At 47.7% G+C, this 17,415-nt stretch overlaps 1 protein-coding gene across 1 annotated transcript in view; it reads right to left on the bottom strand.

Annotated features, from left to right (window-relative positions):
• Positions 1–1,249: 1,249 nt before the first annotated feature.
• The window catches only part of BTK (Bruton tyrosine kinase), a 403,461-nt gene continuing 387,295 nt past the window's right edge, over positions 1,250–17,415 (bottom strand). The window contains exons 18-19 of the mRNA XM_063936954.1: positions 3,617–3,774; positions 1,250–2,156 (exon numbers count right to left, since the gene is read on the bottom strand). Of these exons, the coding sequence (XP_063793024.1) occupies positions 2,088–2,156; positions 3,617–3,774 (227 nt within the window). The 3' untranslated portion in view covers positions 1,250–2,087. The remainder of the gene's footprint in view (positions 2,157–3,616; positions 3,775–17,415) is intronic.

Genomic DNA, 17,415 nt, shown 5'->3' on the forward strand with positions numbered 1-17,415 from the left:
AGTTGATCGCTAGCTGAAAATGTTCGCTGCGCAGCGATGAAGCAAAAAAACAGCACTTCTGCGCATGCGTATGCGGCGCAATGCGCACGCGCGACGTACTTCCACAACGGCCGATGCAGTTTCACACAAGGTCTAGCGAAGCTTTTCAGTCACATTGCTGACCGCAGAGTGATTGACAGGAAGAGGGCGTTTCTGGGTGTCAACTGACCGTTTTCAGGGAGTGTTCGAAAAAATGCAGGTGTGCCAGGAAAAACGCAGGCGTGGCTGGGCGAACGCAGGACGTGTTTGTGACGTCAAAACAGGAACTGAACAGTCTGAAGTGATCGCAAGTGCTGAGTAGGTCTGGAGCTGCTCTAAAACTGCACAATTTTTTTTTGTAGCCGCTCTGCGATCCTTTCATTCACACTTCTGCTAAGCTAAAATACATTCCCAGAGGGCGGCGGCTTAGCATTTGCACGACTGCTAAAAACTGCTAGCAAGCGATCAACTCGGAATGACCCCCTAAGTCATCTGCGAAAAATCAACCACTTGACGACCTCAATGAAATGTAGTCATGTTCATTGGGGCAGTTTCAATAAGCTGCGAAGTGGAGTTGTAACCTGTTATCTAACACTACTATTAGGTTGACAAAATCTCCCTTTTTTATCACGATTATAGAGGTGCAAGCAAAAATAAGCAAACTTCTACCTACCGTAATAGCCGAAATGCGAGGAACTGCCTAATTGAATAAATCAACAATTGGTGAAAAGCAATTTCTTCAATTGTTGATTTCATTTATTGCTGAGCTTTAATGCATTCATCAGGTATCTATTAAATGAATGGAATTATACTGAGAGCATGAAGGGGGAATATTAGGTTCTGGGCGGATTCGCCTCCGAAACTCGCGTTACTTTATGGAGGCAGGGATCTTGCTAAAAAGTGCTCACTACCCTATAGGCAGCAAGCACTTTTTAGCAAATTCGGCATTTGGCCGGCTGTCTGGAGGGAGCAAATCTCTCTGCCATTGCTGGCATTGAAACGCTGCAGCAATGGCTGATTTACACCTAATTGAATTCCCCCCCAAAGTGTATTTCAAACATACTTGTACTTATGAAGCAGTACCATGTGGTTCCATGCAAAGTTCAAAATGAATACACAGACATTATCAAGTTTAGGTGCAATACAAATGGTTTTGACTCAAATGTAAAGCAAAGAAAAACAGAAAAAAACATAAAAATGAAATGTTTCAGGAGCAAGCGTGTGTGTTAAATACTCCCTGAAATTCACTTTGTAATATGCTAATGCTATATAAATAAAGGATAATAACAATGAATCAATAAGCCATGGCCCCTAGTAAATCTCCCCTCTGTACAAAGCATAAAACATGATTAGCTAACCACTCAGATCTGTGGGCCTGATTCAGAACTGATCACTGCTGTGCGGGTGATTATCGAACTACTGCGCATGCTTATGCACCGCAATGGGCACGTACATCGCCAAACAGCGACAGGATGGTGCGAACATTTTGATTGCACGGATGTTCGCAAAGTGATTGACAGGAAGAGGACGTTTGTGGGTGGTAACTGACCGTTTTCTGTGAGTGTCTGGAAAAACTCAGGCGTTCCCAAGCGTTTTCAGGGCGTCATTCTGCATCTGACTCACAACCAGGCATCGACCAGGGTTGAATACGGCTTCAATCGGGTCGTTGTGTGGTGTGAATGGGTTGCCTGGGTCGATGCGACCCATTTCCCGTTCACACTGTATGGACGGGCGGCGCTTGGAGATCATCTCCGCACGCATCAATATGCCGGACTGGGGACGCCACTGTGAAAGGGGCCAAGGCGGGTCACACCCGGGAAGCACCCTTGTACGGCTCCTGGGTGCGACCCGCGATATGCGGTGTGAATGGGGTATAAGTAAACCTATCACAATACTTAGAAAGCTTGGATTCATTGTATGTATCTATGAAGTTGCCGAAAGCCACTGCATTGTAAATCTATATGAACATATATGTGTCTTAATTTTGTTAAGTTAAATTATCTTCCACATTCTTAAATTGAAGTCTGCTCTTCAGATCCACTTTTGTGCACATGCTCTATTCTCCTTCTTTACAATTCCTCCATCAGCTCTAAAATTGCACCTTGCAGGGTTCGGAAGGCCGGTCTGTCATCCGCTTTCTGTTAACACAAGAGAAAAAGGGGTTAAACATTCAGGGCTGCTGAGAGGTGTGAGGTGGGGATTGAGCGGGTACTAATTACCCGGGCCCAACTTGTTGGAGGGGCCCGAGCCCCCACGTTTACCTGTCAGCAGCAGCCTCTCTCTGTCTCCCAAGCCCAGCACACGCTGCTGTGTGCCAGGCTGCAGTTTAAATAGGGAGGCTGCTGCTGCTGCAGAACAGCAGCAACAGTCTCCCCTGTGTGTGGGGGAGCGATCACACACTCTACCTGGATTTGCCTGTGGATGGGGGAGGGGTTCACCGTACACGCCTGTTCAGTGTGCAGCGGCGATGAAAATACTTTTCCCCCTTTTTTTTTTCCTTTCTAAGGGGGTGTGGCCACAGCTCACACGATTAGGCCACTCTCTCGAAAAGTACCCAGGCCCAGCTGAACTCTCTACAACCCTGTAAACATTTCAACAAATATTATTGTCTAAATACATCTGGACATTAAAGACAGTGGATTCTATGGTCTTTGCCAACCTGGACAGCACAGAAGCATAATGATTAGCATTGTTGTATCACATCTATAATATAATATTTGCGGCTAGCCCCCGAAAATTTGTGTTTTTGGGGACATAGCCGCAAATTTTGTTTGAAAAATAGGCCCTTAAGGGTGTTCCTGATACAGGGGGTCATTCCGACCCGTTCGCACGCTGCTTTTTTTTGCAGCCGCGCGAACGGGTCCGGAAAGCGCATGCGTAACGGCCGCAATGCGCAGGTGCGTCACTGCCCGGTGACGGGGAATGCCGGGCAGCGACTGAATTAAAGAAGAAAACGATCGCTACCGCGATCGCATCGTGATTGACAGGAGGAAGGCGTTCCGGGGCGTCAACTGACCATTTTCGGGGGGTGGAGATCCGAACGCAGGTGTGTCGAGATGTTTGGTGGGCGGATGTCTGACGTCAATCCCGGGACCTGAGACGCTGAAGTCATCGCAGTTGGTAAGTAAGTCCAGACCTACTTAGAAACTGAACAAAATGTTTTTGCATAGCTCGGCTGCACAAGCGATCGCACCCTTGCTATGCAAAAATACACTCCCCCATAGGCAACGTCTAGTTGATCGCACAGGTTGCAAAAAGTTGCAGCATGCGATCAACTCTGAATGACCCCCACAAACAATAGTTGTCATACTGCATCTGACTCACAAACCTGGAAGTTACAGGACAATTCATTACAGCTTTTGGGTCTATAAATTGGTTTGTCGTCACTTTTTTAGCGCTGTCATGTCGGATTTATTTCTTATTTCTGGAATTTATTTTACATTGCCTAGTCCCATTTTAAAATATAACAAAATTAAAAGTTTCTAGCTGTTCACAAATAGACATATTCTTAAAATATATATTATTTAATTCTCTGCGATCATGGGAAGGGTTTACTCAATTCTGGTGTTTTTCATTTATGTATGTGATTCAGTCTTACCTCTTCCCAACAGCTAAGCATCACATTGTACACCTTTTCTGTTGCTTGTTGAGGTCTATACAGGCGGACTCCCTTCATTATCTCAGTTACAATGTCACTGTTATTAAATCTTTCATATGGCATTTTTCCAAATGTGAACACTTCCCACATCAGGACACCTAATGGATAAAAAGACAGTTACTATACAAAAACATAAAAAGCCATTAATCAGTACAGTACCACTGAGTGGTCAATAAATAGAATAAGCTATTTAGGTTTTACTAGGTCTGGTTGGAACTGGAGTGACCGACGTTTACGTGAAAGAATGATGCTTCTCCTTAAACATTTCTGCCTACTGAATATGGCGTAGGGTTGGCCATCGACCATCAATGATTCAAAATCATTGATGGTCTATGACCAATGGTAACTACTTTTACCATCGATGGGGAAGAACCAGATGGTTTCCCGCCACGGATGATAAAGAGCTATAGAATATACAGTGCTCGAAGTGGTCCGGTATACACCGGTATGGCATACCGGCACTTTGAGCACTGAAGACCACCGCCGCCGCCTTTCATATTCCGTGCTGGAACTGGCAGCCAATCAGGAGTGGTCGCTCCCGATTGGCTGCCGGTCCGCGGCAGATTTCAAATGGTGAACGCTGCCCCGGGCCTCCTCCTCACCGTCGCTGCCGCCCACGTCCTCCTCATCGCTGCCGCTGCCCAGGGCCTTCTCCACACCGCCGCCGCTGGCAAGGGCCTTCTCCTCCTCATTGTCGCCGACTACACCCTCTGCACCGCCGCTGACCACAGGTACTGTTCCCTCTGTCACTGCTGTCCCTCTCCGTCACTGTCTGTCACTCTGTCACTGTCCCTGCAGTCACTCTCTCTGTCCTTGCTGTCACTCTCTCACTGTCCCTGCTGTCACTCTCTCTGTCACTGTCCCTGCTGTCACTCTCCTTGTCCCTGCTGTCCCTCTCCCTGTCCCAGAATTGTGGATCATACCGTGTTGCATAATGTGAATTGTGGATCATACAGTATTGCATAATGTGAATTTCTCTTACATCCTAGAGGATGCTGGGGTCCACATTAGTACCATGGGGTACAGACAGGTCCACTAGGAGCCATGGGCACTTTAAGAGTTTAATAGTGTGGGCTGGCTCCTCCCTCTATGCCCCTCCTACCAGACGCAGTTTAGAAAATGTGCCCGGTGGAGCCAGTCACAGCTAGGGGAGCTCCTAGAGCTTTTCTGTTTTTTGTTTTTTTCCCCTGCTTCGTGGGACTTAGGGGAGGAGTAGTATCCAACCCTTGAGGTTATTGGCCAATATCTCCACTGACAGGACATTGAGCTCCTGAGGGTGATCATCGCAAGCCACGAGGCGACCGCTCACTCCCTCAGCATGCCGCCACCCACTAACAGAGCCAGAGGATTGCGGTGGTGAGTATTACGCCAGCGCCCCTGGTAAGCAGGTAGCCGTCGAGAATGACGGATAAGGGTGGGAGCGCAGCACTGAATCTGCCCTCCGGAGGGCTCAGAGGTACAGATGTGCGGCGCTGTGAGGGGCGCCCTGGGCCAGCGCAATACCCTCAAATCTGGTCAATTTAGCTAACAGGGACTGTGTACTACTGCTAGCAAGTATTTTACCTCAGGCCAGTATAATCTCAACAGAGCGGGAAGACCCGCCATTACAGAGGGCTGAGCTTCTCCTCAGAGCGAACCCAGCACTCACCAGCGCCATTTTCTCCCTGCAGATCACACACAGAGACGCTGACAGGGAGCGCTGACCCTCCACATAATTCCAGCTATCCTGTGCGGTACCAGGGGGTTTTAGAAGTGGGGGAGGGGGTGTTTTAATCACATTATAAACTGGGTAGTCTATTAAGGTTACTCAGTCAGCGTCAGGCTATTATTATATAACTGCCTACTGGGGCACTGTGTGTGCTGGCTCCTGAACTCTGTGTCTCTTTGAGGGTACTTGGGGGAAACTGTGTCTGACATTTTCCTGCGTGTGTGTGTATGTTATATATCTCACATTACCATGTTTAGGGACTCTGTGTCTTGTGCTGCAGAGTATGTATCTTCCCCAGAGCAGTCTATTCCATTTACTCCGGAATGCAATATACTGTCTCAACCTTCTGAATCCGAACCCCAGTGGGTGGCTTCTATTAAGGGAATGATATCCCAGATTTCATCTAGGATAGCTCTTTATGAGACTAAAACACAGGTTTTGAAAAAATCTGTACAGGTTTTGTCGTGTTCTACTCCCACTACCTCATCAAAATCCCTTAGTATATGCCCACAAAAGCGTGCTCTTGCCCAGATAATGCAGGGAGACATGGATGCCGACTCTGACACGGGAGACGGTGATGGAGACAAACTGAGGGGGGAGGCATCCCTTGCTAAGGGGGTGCAGCTCATGATTGAGGCCATTTGGAACGTTTTACACATTACTGAGAAAGTACCTGAGAGGGTAGAGGAGGCTTACTTTACAGACAATAAGAAAGCCTCCCTTACCTTCCCTGCGTCTAAGGAATTAAACACATTATTTGAAAAATCCTGGGAAAACCCGGAGAAAAAATTCCAGATCCCAAAGAGAGTTCTTCTTGCTTTTCCTTTTCCTGAAGAGGATAGGAAAAAGTGGGAAAACCCCCCTATTCTAGACGCTTCTGTATCTAGATTGTCTAAAAAGGTGGTGTTACCTGTCCCTTGGTCTACCGCTTTGAAAGAGTCGGCAAACCGCAAGATTGAGACTACACTCAAATCCATATACACTGCTTCAGGCATGGCGCTAAGGCCCACTATCGCTTGTGCATGGATTTCTACAGCCATAGTATAGTGGTCAGGCACATTACTAGAGGATTTAGATACTATGAATAGAAGTGACATTGAAATGTTTTTACGTCACATACAGGATTCTGCAGGTTTCATGGTGGAGGCCAGGAAGGACCTTGGTCATCTGAATGCACGGACGTCTTCCATGGTTGTTGCAGCACGTAGCAGACTCTGGCTGCACCAATGGTCTGTGGATGCTGAATCCAAGAAGAGTGTGGAGAACCTACCCTTCACAGGTCAGGCTCTATTTTGGGAAGCTTTGGATGTGTGGATTTCCACGGCAACTGCGGGTAAGTCAACTTTACTTCCCTCAGCCACCCCGATGCAGAAGAAGCCTTTTTCTACGTCTACAATGCAGTCGTTTCAGACAGCAAAGGTTAAGAAGTCCAAAGCCTCTTCCACCTTCTTCAGAGGTGGTCGGGGAAAATCCATAAAACCTGCACCGACAGGTTCCCAGGAACAGAAGCGGAGTTCTGTTTCCTCAAAATCCTCATTATGATGGTGGACCTCCCAGCCTGGAGATCGGTCAGGTGGGAGCTCGTCTACGGAATTTCAGTCAGGTCTGGGTGTCCTCAGGCCTGGACCCCTGGGTGCAAGATATTATATCCCAGGGGTACAGACTGGAGTTTCAAGAATTTCCACCTCACAGATTCTTCAAATCAGGCTTACCAGCTTTGCTGACAGAAAGGGCTATCCTGCTGGAAGCCATTAAAAAATTGGAAAAGTCAGATGTCATTGTTCCAATTCCCCCTCATCTGGTAAACAAGGGTTACTACTCAAACCTATTTGTGGTGCCGAAACCGGACGGTTCAGTCAGACCAATATTGAACCTCAAATCGTTAAATCCATATTTGAGGGAATTCAAGTTCAAGATGGAGTCTCTGAGAGCGGTGATCTCAGGTCTGGAGGAGGGGGAATTCCTGATATCCCTAGATGTCAAGGATGCGTACCTTCACATACCAGTTTGGCCGCTGCACCAGGCTTATCTCAGATGTGCACTGCTGGACTGTCACTATCAGTTCCAGGCACTGCCAATCGGCCTATCCACAGCACTGAGGGTGTTCACCAAGGTAATGGTAGAGATGATGCTCCTGCTCCGCAAGCAGGGAGTGAACATAGTTCCATATCTGGAAGACCTGCTGATAAAAGCATCATCCAGGGAGAAGTTGTTGCAGTCCATTGTTTTCACAACTCAACTGCTCAGGGATCATGGATGGATCATAAATCTTCCGAAGTCACATTTGGAGCCGACAAGGAGATTGACTTTCCTATGGATGATACTCGACACGGAAGTTCAGAGGGTATTTCTACTGGTGGAGAAATGATACGAACAATGGTCCGGGATGTCTTGAAGCCTGCCCAGATATCGGTTTATCAGTGCATTCGCCTTCTGGGGAAGATGGTTGCCTCCTACAAGGCTCTACAGTATGGAAGATTTCATGCACGGTCCTTCCAACTGGATCTCCTGGACAAGTGGTCGGGATCTCACTTGCACATGCACCAGAGGATATGTCTGTAGCCGAAAGCCAGGATTTCGCTCCTATGGTGGCTGCAAATGCCTCACCTTCTCGAGGGCCGCAGATTCGGGATTCAGAACTGGATCCTTCTAACCACAGATGCAAGTCTCAAAGGTTGGGGTGCGGTCACCCAAGGGGAAAATTTCCAAGGCAGGTGGTCAAGTCTGGAATCCATCCTTCCGATAAACAGTCTGGAACTACAAGCGGCACATCTTCTGCAAGATCAGGTCATTCAGGTGCAGTCGGACAATGTAACGATGGCGGCCTACATAAACTGACAAAGTGGAACGAAGAGCAGAGCTGCAATGGCAGAGGTAACAAAGATTCTCCTCTGGGCAGAAAAGCATGCATTATCAGCAATCTGGGAGTGGACAACTGGGAAGCGGACTTCCTCAGCAGACACGACCTCCATCCAGGAGAGTGGGGACTCCACCCCAAGGTGTTCGCAGAGGTGACAAGTCTTTGGGGAGTAACTCAAATAGACATGATGGCCTCCCGCCTCAACAAGAAGCTTCACAGGTACTGTTCCAGGTTGAGAGACCCACAAGCAGTGGCGGTGGACGCACTGGTAACTCCATGGATCTTCCAGTCGGTGTATGTGTTTCCTCCTCTTCCACTCATCCCAAGAATTCTAAGACTTATAAAAAGAACAAGAGTTCAGGCGATCCTCATTGCTCTGGACTGGCCAAGACGAGCTTGGTATGCGGATCTTCTGGAGTTACTGCTGGAAGATCCGAGGCCTCTTCCTCTTCGAGAGGACCTTCTGCAACAGGGGCCGTTCGCTTATCAAGACTTACCACAGCTATGTTTGACGGCATGGAGGTTGAACGCCAGATCTTAGCTCAGAAGGGTATTCCAACCAAAGTTATTCCTACCCTGATACAGGCTAGGAAAGGAGTAACATCTAAATTACCATTACATTACCATCGCATTTGGAAAAAGTATGTGTCTTGGTGTGAATCTAAGAAGTTTCCTATGGTGGAGTTTCAACTTGGGTGGGTTATCCTCTTCCTGCAGGCAGGTGTGGATGTGGGCCTACGTTTGGGCTCCATAAAAGTCCAGATTTCGGCCTTGTCCATTTTCTTCCAGAAACAATTGGCTTCCCTCCCTGAGGTTCAGACTTTCTTGAAAGGGGTGTTACACATCCAGCCTCCCTTTGTGCCTCCTACGGCACCTTGGGATCTTAACGTGGTGTTGCAGTTCCTGCAATCAGATTGGTTCGAGCCTCTACAGGAGGTTGAGGTCAAGTTTCTCACCTGGAAGGCGGTCACGCTGTTGGCATTAGCTTCGGCTAGGCTTGTGTCTGAATTGAGGGCATTGTCCTGCAAGAGCCCCTACTTGATTTTCCATGAAGATAGAGCTGAGCTCAGGACTCGTCAGCAGTTTCTTCCAAAGGTTGTGTCGGCTTTTCATATCAACCAACCTATTGTGGTGCCAGTGGCTACTGACTCTTCGATTACCTCAAAGTCCTTGGATGTTGTGAGGGCTTTGAAGATTTATGTGAAGAGGACTTTATGATCCCAACAAGATTGGGTGTCCCGCTTCTAAGCAGACGATTTCTCGCTGGATCAGGTTCACTATCCAGCATGCTTATTCTACGGCAGGATTGCCGTGTCCAGAATCTGTTAAGGCCCACTCTACTCGTAAGGTGGGTTCTTCCTGGGCGGCTGCCCGGGGTGTCTCAGCTTTACAGCTTTGCCGAGCGGCTACTTGGTCAGGGTCGAGCACGTTTGTTAAGTTCTACAAGTTCGATACTTTGGCCTCTGAGGACCTAAAGTTTGGTCAGTCAGTTCTGCAGGAGCCTCCGCGCTCTCCCTCCCGTACTGGGAGCTTTGGTACATCCCCATGGTACTAATGTGGACCCCAGCATCCTCTAGGACGTAAGAGAAAATAGGATTTTAATTACCTACCGGTAAATCCAGCGCTTCGTTTTCGTGCAGTGTTTCCTTGGTTCGGTACTGCCTTGTTGCTTGGTTAAGTACTGACTTGTTACTTGGTTGTTGTTCAGCTGTTGCTGCATTGTTTAAGCTCGTTAGCTTGGTTTGCCTTGTTATGTGTGAGCTGGTGTGAATCTCACCACTATCTGTGTATTTCCTTCTCTCAAAGTATGTCCGTCTCCTCGGGCACAGTTTCTAGACTGAGTCTGGTAGGAGGGGCATAGAGGGAGGAGCCAGCCCACACTATTAAACTCTTAAAGTGCCCATGGCTCCTAGTGGACCCGTCTATACCCCATGGTACTAATGTGGACCCCAGCATCCTCTACGGACTACGAGAAAAGGATTTACCGGTAGGTAATTAAAATCCTATTTTCTCTTACATCCTAGAGGATATTGGGCTCCACATTAGTACCATGGGGTATAGACGGGTCCACTAGTAGCCATGGGCACTTTAAGAAATCAATAGTGTGGGCTGGCTCCTCCCTCTATGCCCCTCCTACCAGACTCAGTTTAGAAAATGTGCTTGGAGATGCCGGTCACGCTATGGAGAGCTACTGAAGAGTTTTCTACATTTATTTTCAAAGTTTGTTATTTTCAGTCAGGGCTATTTAGGCAACACCCTAACTGCTTCGTGGGACTTAGGGGAGAGAACGGCCCTACTTCCTTAGAGTTAATGGTCCCATTTCTCTGCTGACAGGACACTGAGCTCCTGATGGAGTTATTTGCAAGCAACACCATGGTGCAGCGTACCCTCCGCAGCACGCCGCCACCCACTAACAGAGCCTGAAGACAGAAGAGTAGTGAGTACGGCGCCAGCGTCCCGGTTAGCGGGTCGCCGGCGGACATAGCGGCATTAGGGTAGGAGCGCAGCTCTGATACAGGCTGCGCTTCGGGGAGGCTCACAGGACACGCTGCGGCAGGGCACGCTGTGATGGGCACGCTTAGCCTCCTATTATACCCACACAGGCACACATCCTAACGGGTTCAGTCTCCTTTCTACCTCAGGCCAGTATAAAAAATGCGGAAAGCCGTGTGCCATTACAGGGGGTGGGGCTTCACTCAGAGGATCACACAGCTCTCCAGCGCCATTTTCCTCTGCAGCTTGATCAGACAGCACTCACAGGGAAGCGCAAATAGCCACAAAGACTCCAGTCTCTTCAGCGGTACCAGGGGGTCTTAGTGCAGGGGGAGAGCAATGTTGGGACTGTAATCACTACTCAAGTGCTTTATTCTTGCGACCAAGCTTAGTTTTACTGTTGCTATAGGGGCGCTGTGTGGCTGGCTGTGGCTTCTGTGTCTCTATGAGGACCCTGCCTACATATACTGTGCTTTCACCCAGTGTCTGTGTGTGTGAGTGTCCCTATCCAATCATGTCTGGGACCGTGTGTCTTTTACAGCAGAATGTCTATCATTCCCTGGGGACTCACTACCCTGTACTCAGGAAAGTGCTCACTCCCAGTCCAGTGGGGCTGAACCCCCTTGGTTAGCTTTCATTAAAGGTATGATTTCTACTATTTCTACAAAACTCTCATAATGAGAAGGAGACACAGTTCTTACGGCGATCTATGGATGACCTGATGAATAGGCACTCAGCTTCCATACCTCCACCCCCAGCCCTAGCCATTTGCCCGCAAAAGCGTACTCTGGCCCAAATCATGTAGGGTGATACTGACCCTGATACGTCGGATCCAGAGGAGGGTGAAGTGGACGCGGATGAGGGGGATGCTGTCCTGTCACATACAGGCCCTCATTGAGGCTATCAGAACAGTCCTGCACATTCCTCACAAGTCAGAGGAGGTGGAAGAGGAATCTTATTTTAATACTAAAAAGAAATACTAGGCTACTTTCCCCGCTTCAAAGGAATTAAACACCCTTTTTGAGGGGGCATGGGTAAACCCTGACAAAAAAATTCAGACCCCTAAACGGTTGATTTCTTCCTTTCCTTTTCCTTCAGAGGATAGGAAGAAATGGGAAAACCCGCCAATTGTTGATGCATCTATATCCAGGTTATCGCGTAAGATAGTCTTACCAGTTCCCGGGATGGCGTCCTTAAAGGACACAGCTGACCGCAAGAGTGAGACCACTCTCAAATCTTTATACACGTCGGTCGGGGTGGCCCAGAGACCCACTATTGCTTGTCCATGGATCACTCGGGCCATTGCAAAATGGTCAGGTAATCTGATTGATGGTTTAGATTCCTTAACTAGGGACGATATTATTTTACTGTTGCAGCATATTCAGGATTCTGCAAACTTTATGGTGGAAGCCTTAAAGGAAGTTGGCTTACTCAACGTATTCACCTCTGCCATGGCAGTGTCGGCACACAGGGGCTTGTGGCTGCGACAATTGACTGCGGATGCGGAGTCCAGGAGGGGCGTAGAAAGCCTACCGTTCACGGGCGAGGCTCTTTTTGGTGATGAACTGGATAAGTGGCTACGGTGAGTAAGTCTACTTATCTTCCTTCCGCAACAACACCAGCTAGGGAAACCTACTCTACTCCTACTCTGCAGTCCTTTCGGACAGCAAAACTTAAAGGCAAATCCAGGGGTTCCTCTACAACCTTCAGGGGTAATAGAGGTAAACCCAGAAAACCCGCAGCTGCAGGTCCTCAGGAACAGTCCTCAGGGGCTGCTTCCTCAAAGCCTTCAGCATGACGGTGGACCGCACTGCCTGGAAGACAGGCAGGTGGGAGCCCGGTTACGTTATTTCAGTAGCGTTTGGACAACTTCTTGCCAGGGTCCCTGGGTCAAAGATCTTATCGCACAGGGATACAGACTGGAGTTTCAGGAACTCCCACCTCCAAGATTCTTCAAATCTGGCTTACCAGCTTCTCCAGAAGCAAGTTTGACCTTACAGGCAGCAATTCAAAAACTGGTACAGACTCAGGTCATTGTTCCAGTTCCACTTCAGCAACAAAACAAGGGTTATTACTCCAACCTGTTTGTGGTCCCAAAACCGGACGGTTCGGTGAGGGCTATTCTCAACCTCAAATCCCTAAACCCGTATTTAAGGGTGTTAAAGTTCAAGATGGAGTCTCTGAGAGCGGTGATCTCAGGTCTGGAGGAGGGAGAATTCCTGGTGTCTCTGGACATCAAGGATGCGTACCTTCACATTCCGATTTTGCCGCCTCAACAGACTTATCTACGGTTTGCACTACAGGACTGTCACTACCAGTTCTAGGCACTGCCATTTGGCCTTTCCACGGCTCCAAGAGTGTTCACCAAGGTGATGGCAGAGATGATGTTTCTTCTCCGCAAAAAGAGAGTGAACATAATTCCGTACCTCGATGATCTGCTGATAAAGGCACCTTCCAGGGAAAGGTTGTTGGAAAACATTGCCCTCTCAACTCGATTATTCCAGCATCATGGGTGGATTCTGAGCCTGCCGAAATCTCACCTGGAACCAACACGGAGGCTTCCGTTTCTGGGGATGATACTGGATACGGAGGCACAGAGGGTGTTCCTTCCATTGGAAAAGGTGTTGGTAATCCAGTCAATGGTGCGGAATGTCCTGAAGCCATTCCGGATATCGGTGCGGTAGCACTGTCGGCAATCTTTATTCCCGGTATAATCAACTGGGAAGCGGACTTCCACAGCAGACATGACCTCCACCCAGGTGGGGCCTTCACCCAGAGGTGTTCGAGTCACTGACACGTCGGTGGGAGATTCAACAGATAGACATGATGGCATCTCGTCTCAACAAGAAGCTAGACTGCTATTGTTCCAGGTCAAGGGACCCACAAGCGGTGGACGCTCTGGACACTCCATGGTTTTACCAGATGGTTTACACTGATCCCAGGAATTCTCAAAAGAATAAAAAGGGTACAGGTTCAGGCAATTTTCATTGCTCCGGATTGGCCGAGAAGGGCCTGGTACGCGGATCTCCTGGGGTTGCTTCTGGAGCACCCTTGGCCTCTACCACTGCGAGAGGATCTTCTGCAGCAGGGGCCGTTCATCTATCAAGACTTACCGCGGCTACGTTTGACAGCATGGAAGTTGAGCATCAGATTTTCGCCCGGAAAGGTATTCCGAACAAGGTTATTCCAACCCTGATCCAGGCCAGGTAAGGGGTAACGTGTAGACATTACCACCATATTTGGAAAAATTATGTCTTGTGGTGTGAACACAGGAAATTTCCTGCAGTGGAATTTCAACTGGGACGTTTTCTCCTTTTTCTACAGTCAGGTGTGGATGTGGGCCTACGTTTGGGCTCCTTGAAGGTCCAGATTTCGGCCTTGTCCATTTTCTTCCAGAATCAATTGGCTTCCCTTCCTGAGGTTCAGACGTTCTTGAAGGGTGTTCTGCACATTCAACCGCCCTTTGTGCCTCCCTCGGCACCTTGGGATCTTCAAGTGGTGTTGCGTTTTCTGCAATCAGACTGGTTTGAACCTTTACAGGAGGTGGACCTTAAGTTTCTTATGTGGAAGACTGTTACACTGTTGGCCTTGGCTTCTGCAAGGCGTGTGTCCGAACTCGGGGCATTGTCTCACAAAAGCCCCTATTTGATTTTTCATGAAGATAGAGCTGAACTCATAACTCGTCAGCAATTTCTTCCTTAGGTGGTGTCTGCGTTTCATATCAACTAACCTATTGTGGTTCCGGTGTTTACTGACACCTATGCTACATCCCTGGATGTGGTGAGGGCTTTGAGGATCTACATGAAGATGACAGATCGTCACAGAAAATTTGACTCGCTGTTCTCTATGATCCCAAGAAAATTGGGTGTCCTGCTTCAAAGCAGGCTATCGCTCACTGATAAGACTTACTATCCAGCAGGCTTATTCTTTGGCAGGATTGCCAGTTCCGAAAGTACAGACCCACTCTACTAGGATTTTGGGTTCTTCCTGGGCGGTCTCTGCTTTACAGCTCTGCCAAGCGGCTACTTGGTCGGGATCGAACACGTTTGCTAATTTCTGCAAGTTCAATACTTTGGCCGCTGAGGACCTAAAGTTTGGTCAATCAGTTCTGCAGGAACCTCAGCACTCTTCCACCTGATCTGGGAGCTTTGGTACATCTTCATGGTAGAGATGAGCGGGTTCGGTTTCTCTGAATCCGAACCCGCCAGAACTTCATGGTTTTTTTCACGGGTCCGAGCAGACTCGGATCTTCCCGCCTTGCTCGGTTAACCCGAGCGCGCCCGAACGTCATCATGACGCTGTCGGATTCTCGCGAGACTCGGATTCTATATAAGGAGCCGCGCGTCGCCGCCATTTTCACACGTGCATTGAGATTGATAGGGAGAGGACGTGGCTGGCGTCCTCTCCATTTAGATTATAAGAGACTGAGAGAGATTTACTGGAGCTGACTAGGAGGAGTACTGTTACTGTAGAAGTGTAGAGACTGAGTGGAGAGAGTTTACTAGTGAGGACAGTGCAGTTTACTTTATAATCCGTTCTCTGCCTGAAAAAAGCGATACACAGCACACAGTGACTCAGTCACATACCATATCTGTGTGCACTGCTCAGGCTCAGGCCAGTGTGCTGCATCATCTATTATCTATATATAATATTATATATATCTGTCTGACTGCTCAGCTCACACAGCTTATAATTGTGGGGGAGACTGGGGAGCACTACTGCAGTGCCAGTTATAGGTTATAGCAGGAGCCAGGAGTACATAATATATTATATAGTGAGTGACCACCAGACACACAGTGCAGTTTATTTAATATATCCGTTCTCTGCCTGAAAAAAGCGATACACACAGTGACTCAGTCAGTCACATACCATATCTGTGTGCACTGCTCAGGCTCAGGCCAGTGTGCTGCATCATCTATTATCTATATATAATATTATATATATCTGTCTGACTGCTCAGCTCACACAGCTTATAATTGTGGGGGAGACTGGGGAGCACTACTGCAGTGCCAGTTATAGGTTATAGCAGGAGCCAGGAGTACATAATATATTATATAGTGAGTGACCACCAGACACACAGTGCAGTTTATTTAATATATCCGTTCTCTGCCTGAAAAAAGCGATACACACAGTGACTCAGTCAGTCACATACCATATCTGTGTGCACTGCTCAGGCTCAGGCCAGTGTGCTGCATCATCTATTATCTATATATAATATTATATATATCTGTCTGACTGCTCAGCTCACACAGCTTATAATTGTGGGGGAGACTGGGGAGCACTACTGCAGTGCCAGTTATAGGTTATAGCAGGAGCCAGGAGTACATAATATATTATATAGTGAGTGACCACCAGACACACAGTGCAGTTTATTTAATATATCCGTTCTCTGCCTGAAAAAAGCGATACACACAGTGACTCAGTCAGTCACATACCATATCTGTGTGCACTGCTCAGGCTCAGGCCAGTGTGCTGCATCATCTATTATCTATATATAATATTATATATATCTGTCTGACTGCTCAGCTCACACAGCTTATAATTGTGGGGGAGACTGGGGAGCACTACTGCAGTGCCAGTTATAGGTTATAGCAGGAGCCAGGAGTACATATTATATTAAAATTAAACAGTGCACACTTTTGCTGCAGGAGTGCCACTGCCAGTGTGACTGACCAGTGACCTGACCACACTGACCACCAGTATAGTTAGTAGTATACTTATATTGTGATTGCCTGAAAAAGTTAAACACTCGTCGTGTGACTTCACTTGTGTGTTTTTTTTTTTTTATTCTATAAAAATAAAACTCATTCTGCTGACAGACAGTGTCCAGCAGGTCCGTCATTATATAATATATAATATATACCTGTCCGGCTGCAGCAGTGATATATATATATTTTTTATATCATTTATCATCCAGTCGCAGCAGACACAGTACGGTAGTTCACGGCTGTGGCTACCTCTGTGTCTCTGCACTCGGCAGGCAGTCCGTCCATAATTGTAATACCACCTAACCGTGGATTTTTTTCATTCTTCTTTATACATACATAGTTACATAGACATCTTCTCTTTATCAACCAGTCTATATTAGCTGCAGACACAGTACAGTACGGTAGTTCACGGCTGTGGCTACCTCTGTGTCTGCACTCGGCAGGCAGTCCGTCCATAATTGTATACCACCTAACCGTGGTTTTTTTTCATTCTTCTTTATACATACATAGTTACATAGACATCTTCTCTTTATCAACCAGTCTATATTAGCTGCAGACACAGTACAGTACGGTAGTTCACGGCTGTGGCTACCTCTGTGTCTGCACTCGGCAGGCAGTCCGTCCATAATTGTATACCACCTAACCGTGGATTTTTTTCATTCTTCTTTATACATACATAGTTACATAGACATCTTCTCTTTATCAACCAGTCTATATTAGCTGCAGACACAGTACAGTACGGTAGTTCACGGCTGTGGCTACCTCTGTGTCTGCAGTCGGCAGGCAGTCCATAATTGTATACTAGTATCCATCTCCATTGTTTACCTGAGGTGCCTTTTAGTTGTGCCTATTAAAATATGGAGAACAAAAATGTTGAGGTTCCAAAATTAGGGAAAGATCAAGATCCACTTCCACCTCGTGCTGAAGCTGCTGCCACTAGTCATGGCCGAGACGATGAAATGCCAGCAAC

The sequence above is a fragment of the Pseudophryne corroboree genome, chromosome 8 (assembly GCF_028390025.1).
Source record: "Pseudophryne corroboree isolate aPseCor3 chromosome 8, aPseCor3.hap2, whole genome shotgun sequence".
Lineage (NCBI taxonomy): Eukaryota > Metazoa > Chordata > Amphibia > Anura > Myobatrachidae > Pseudophryne > Pseudophryne corroboree.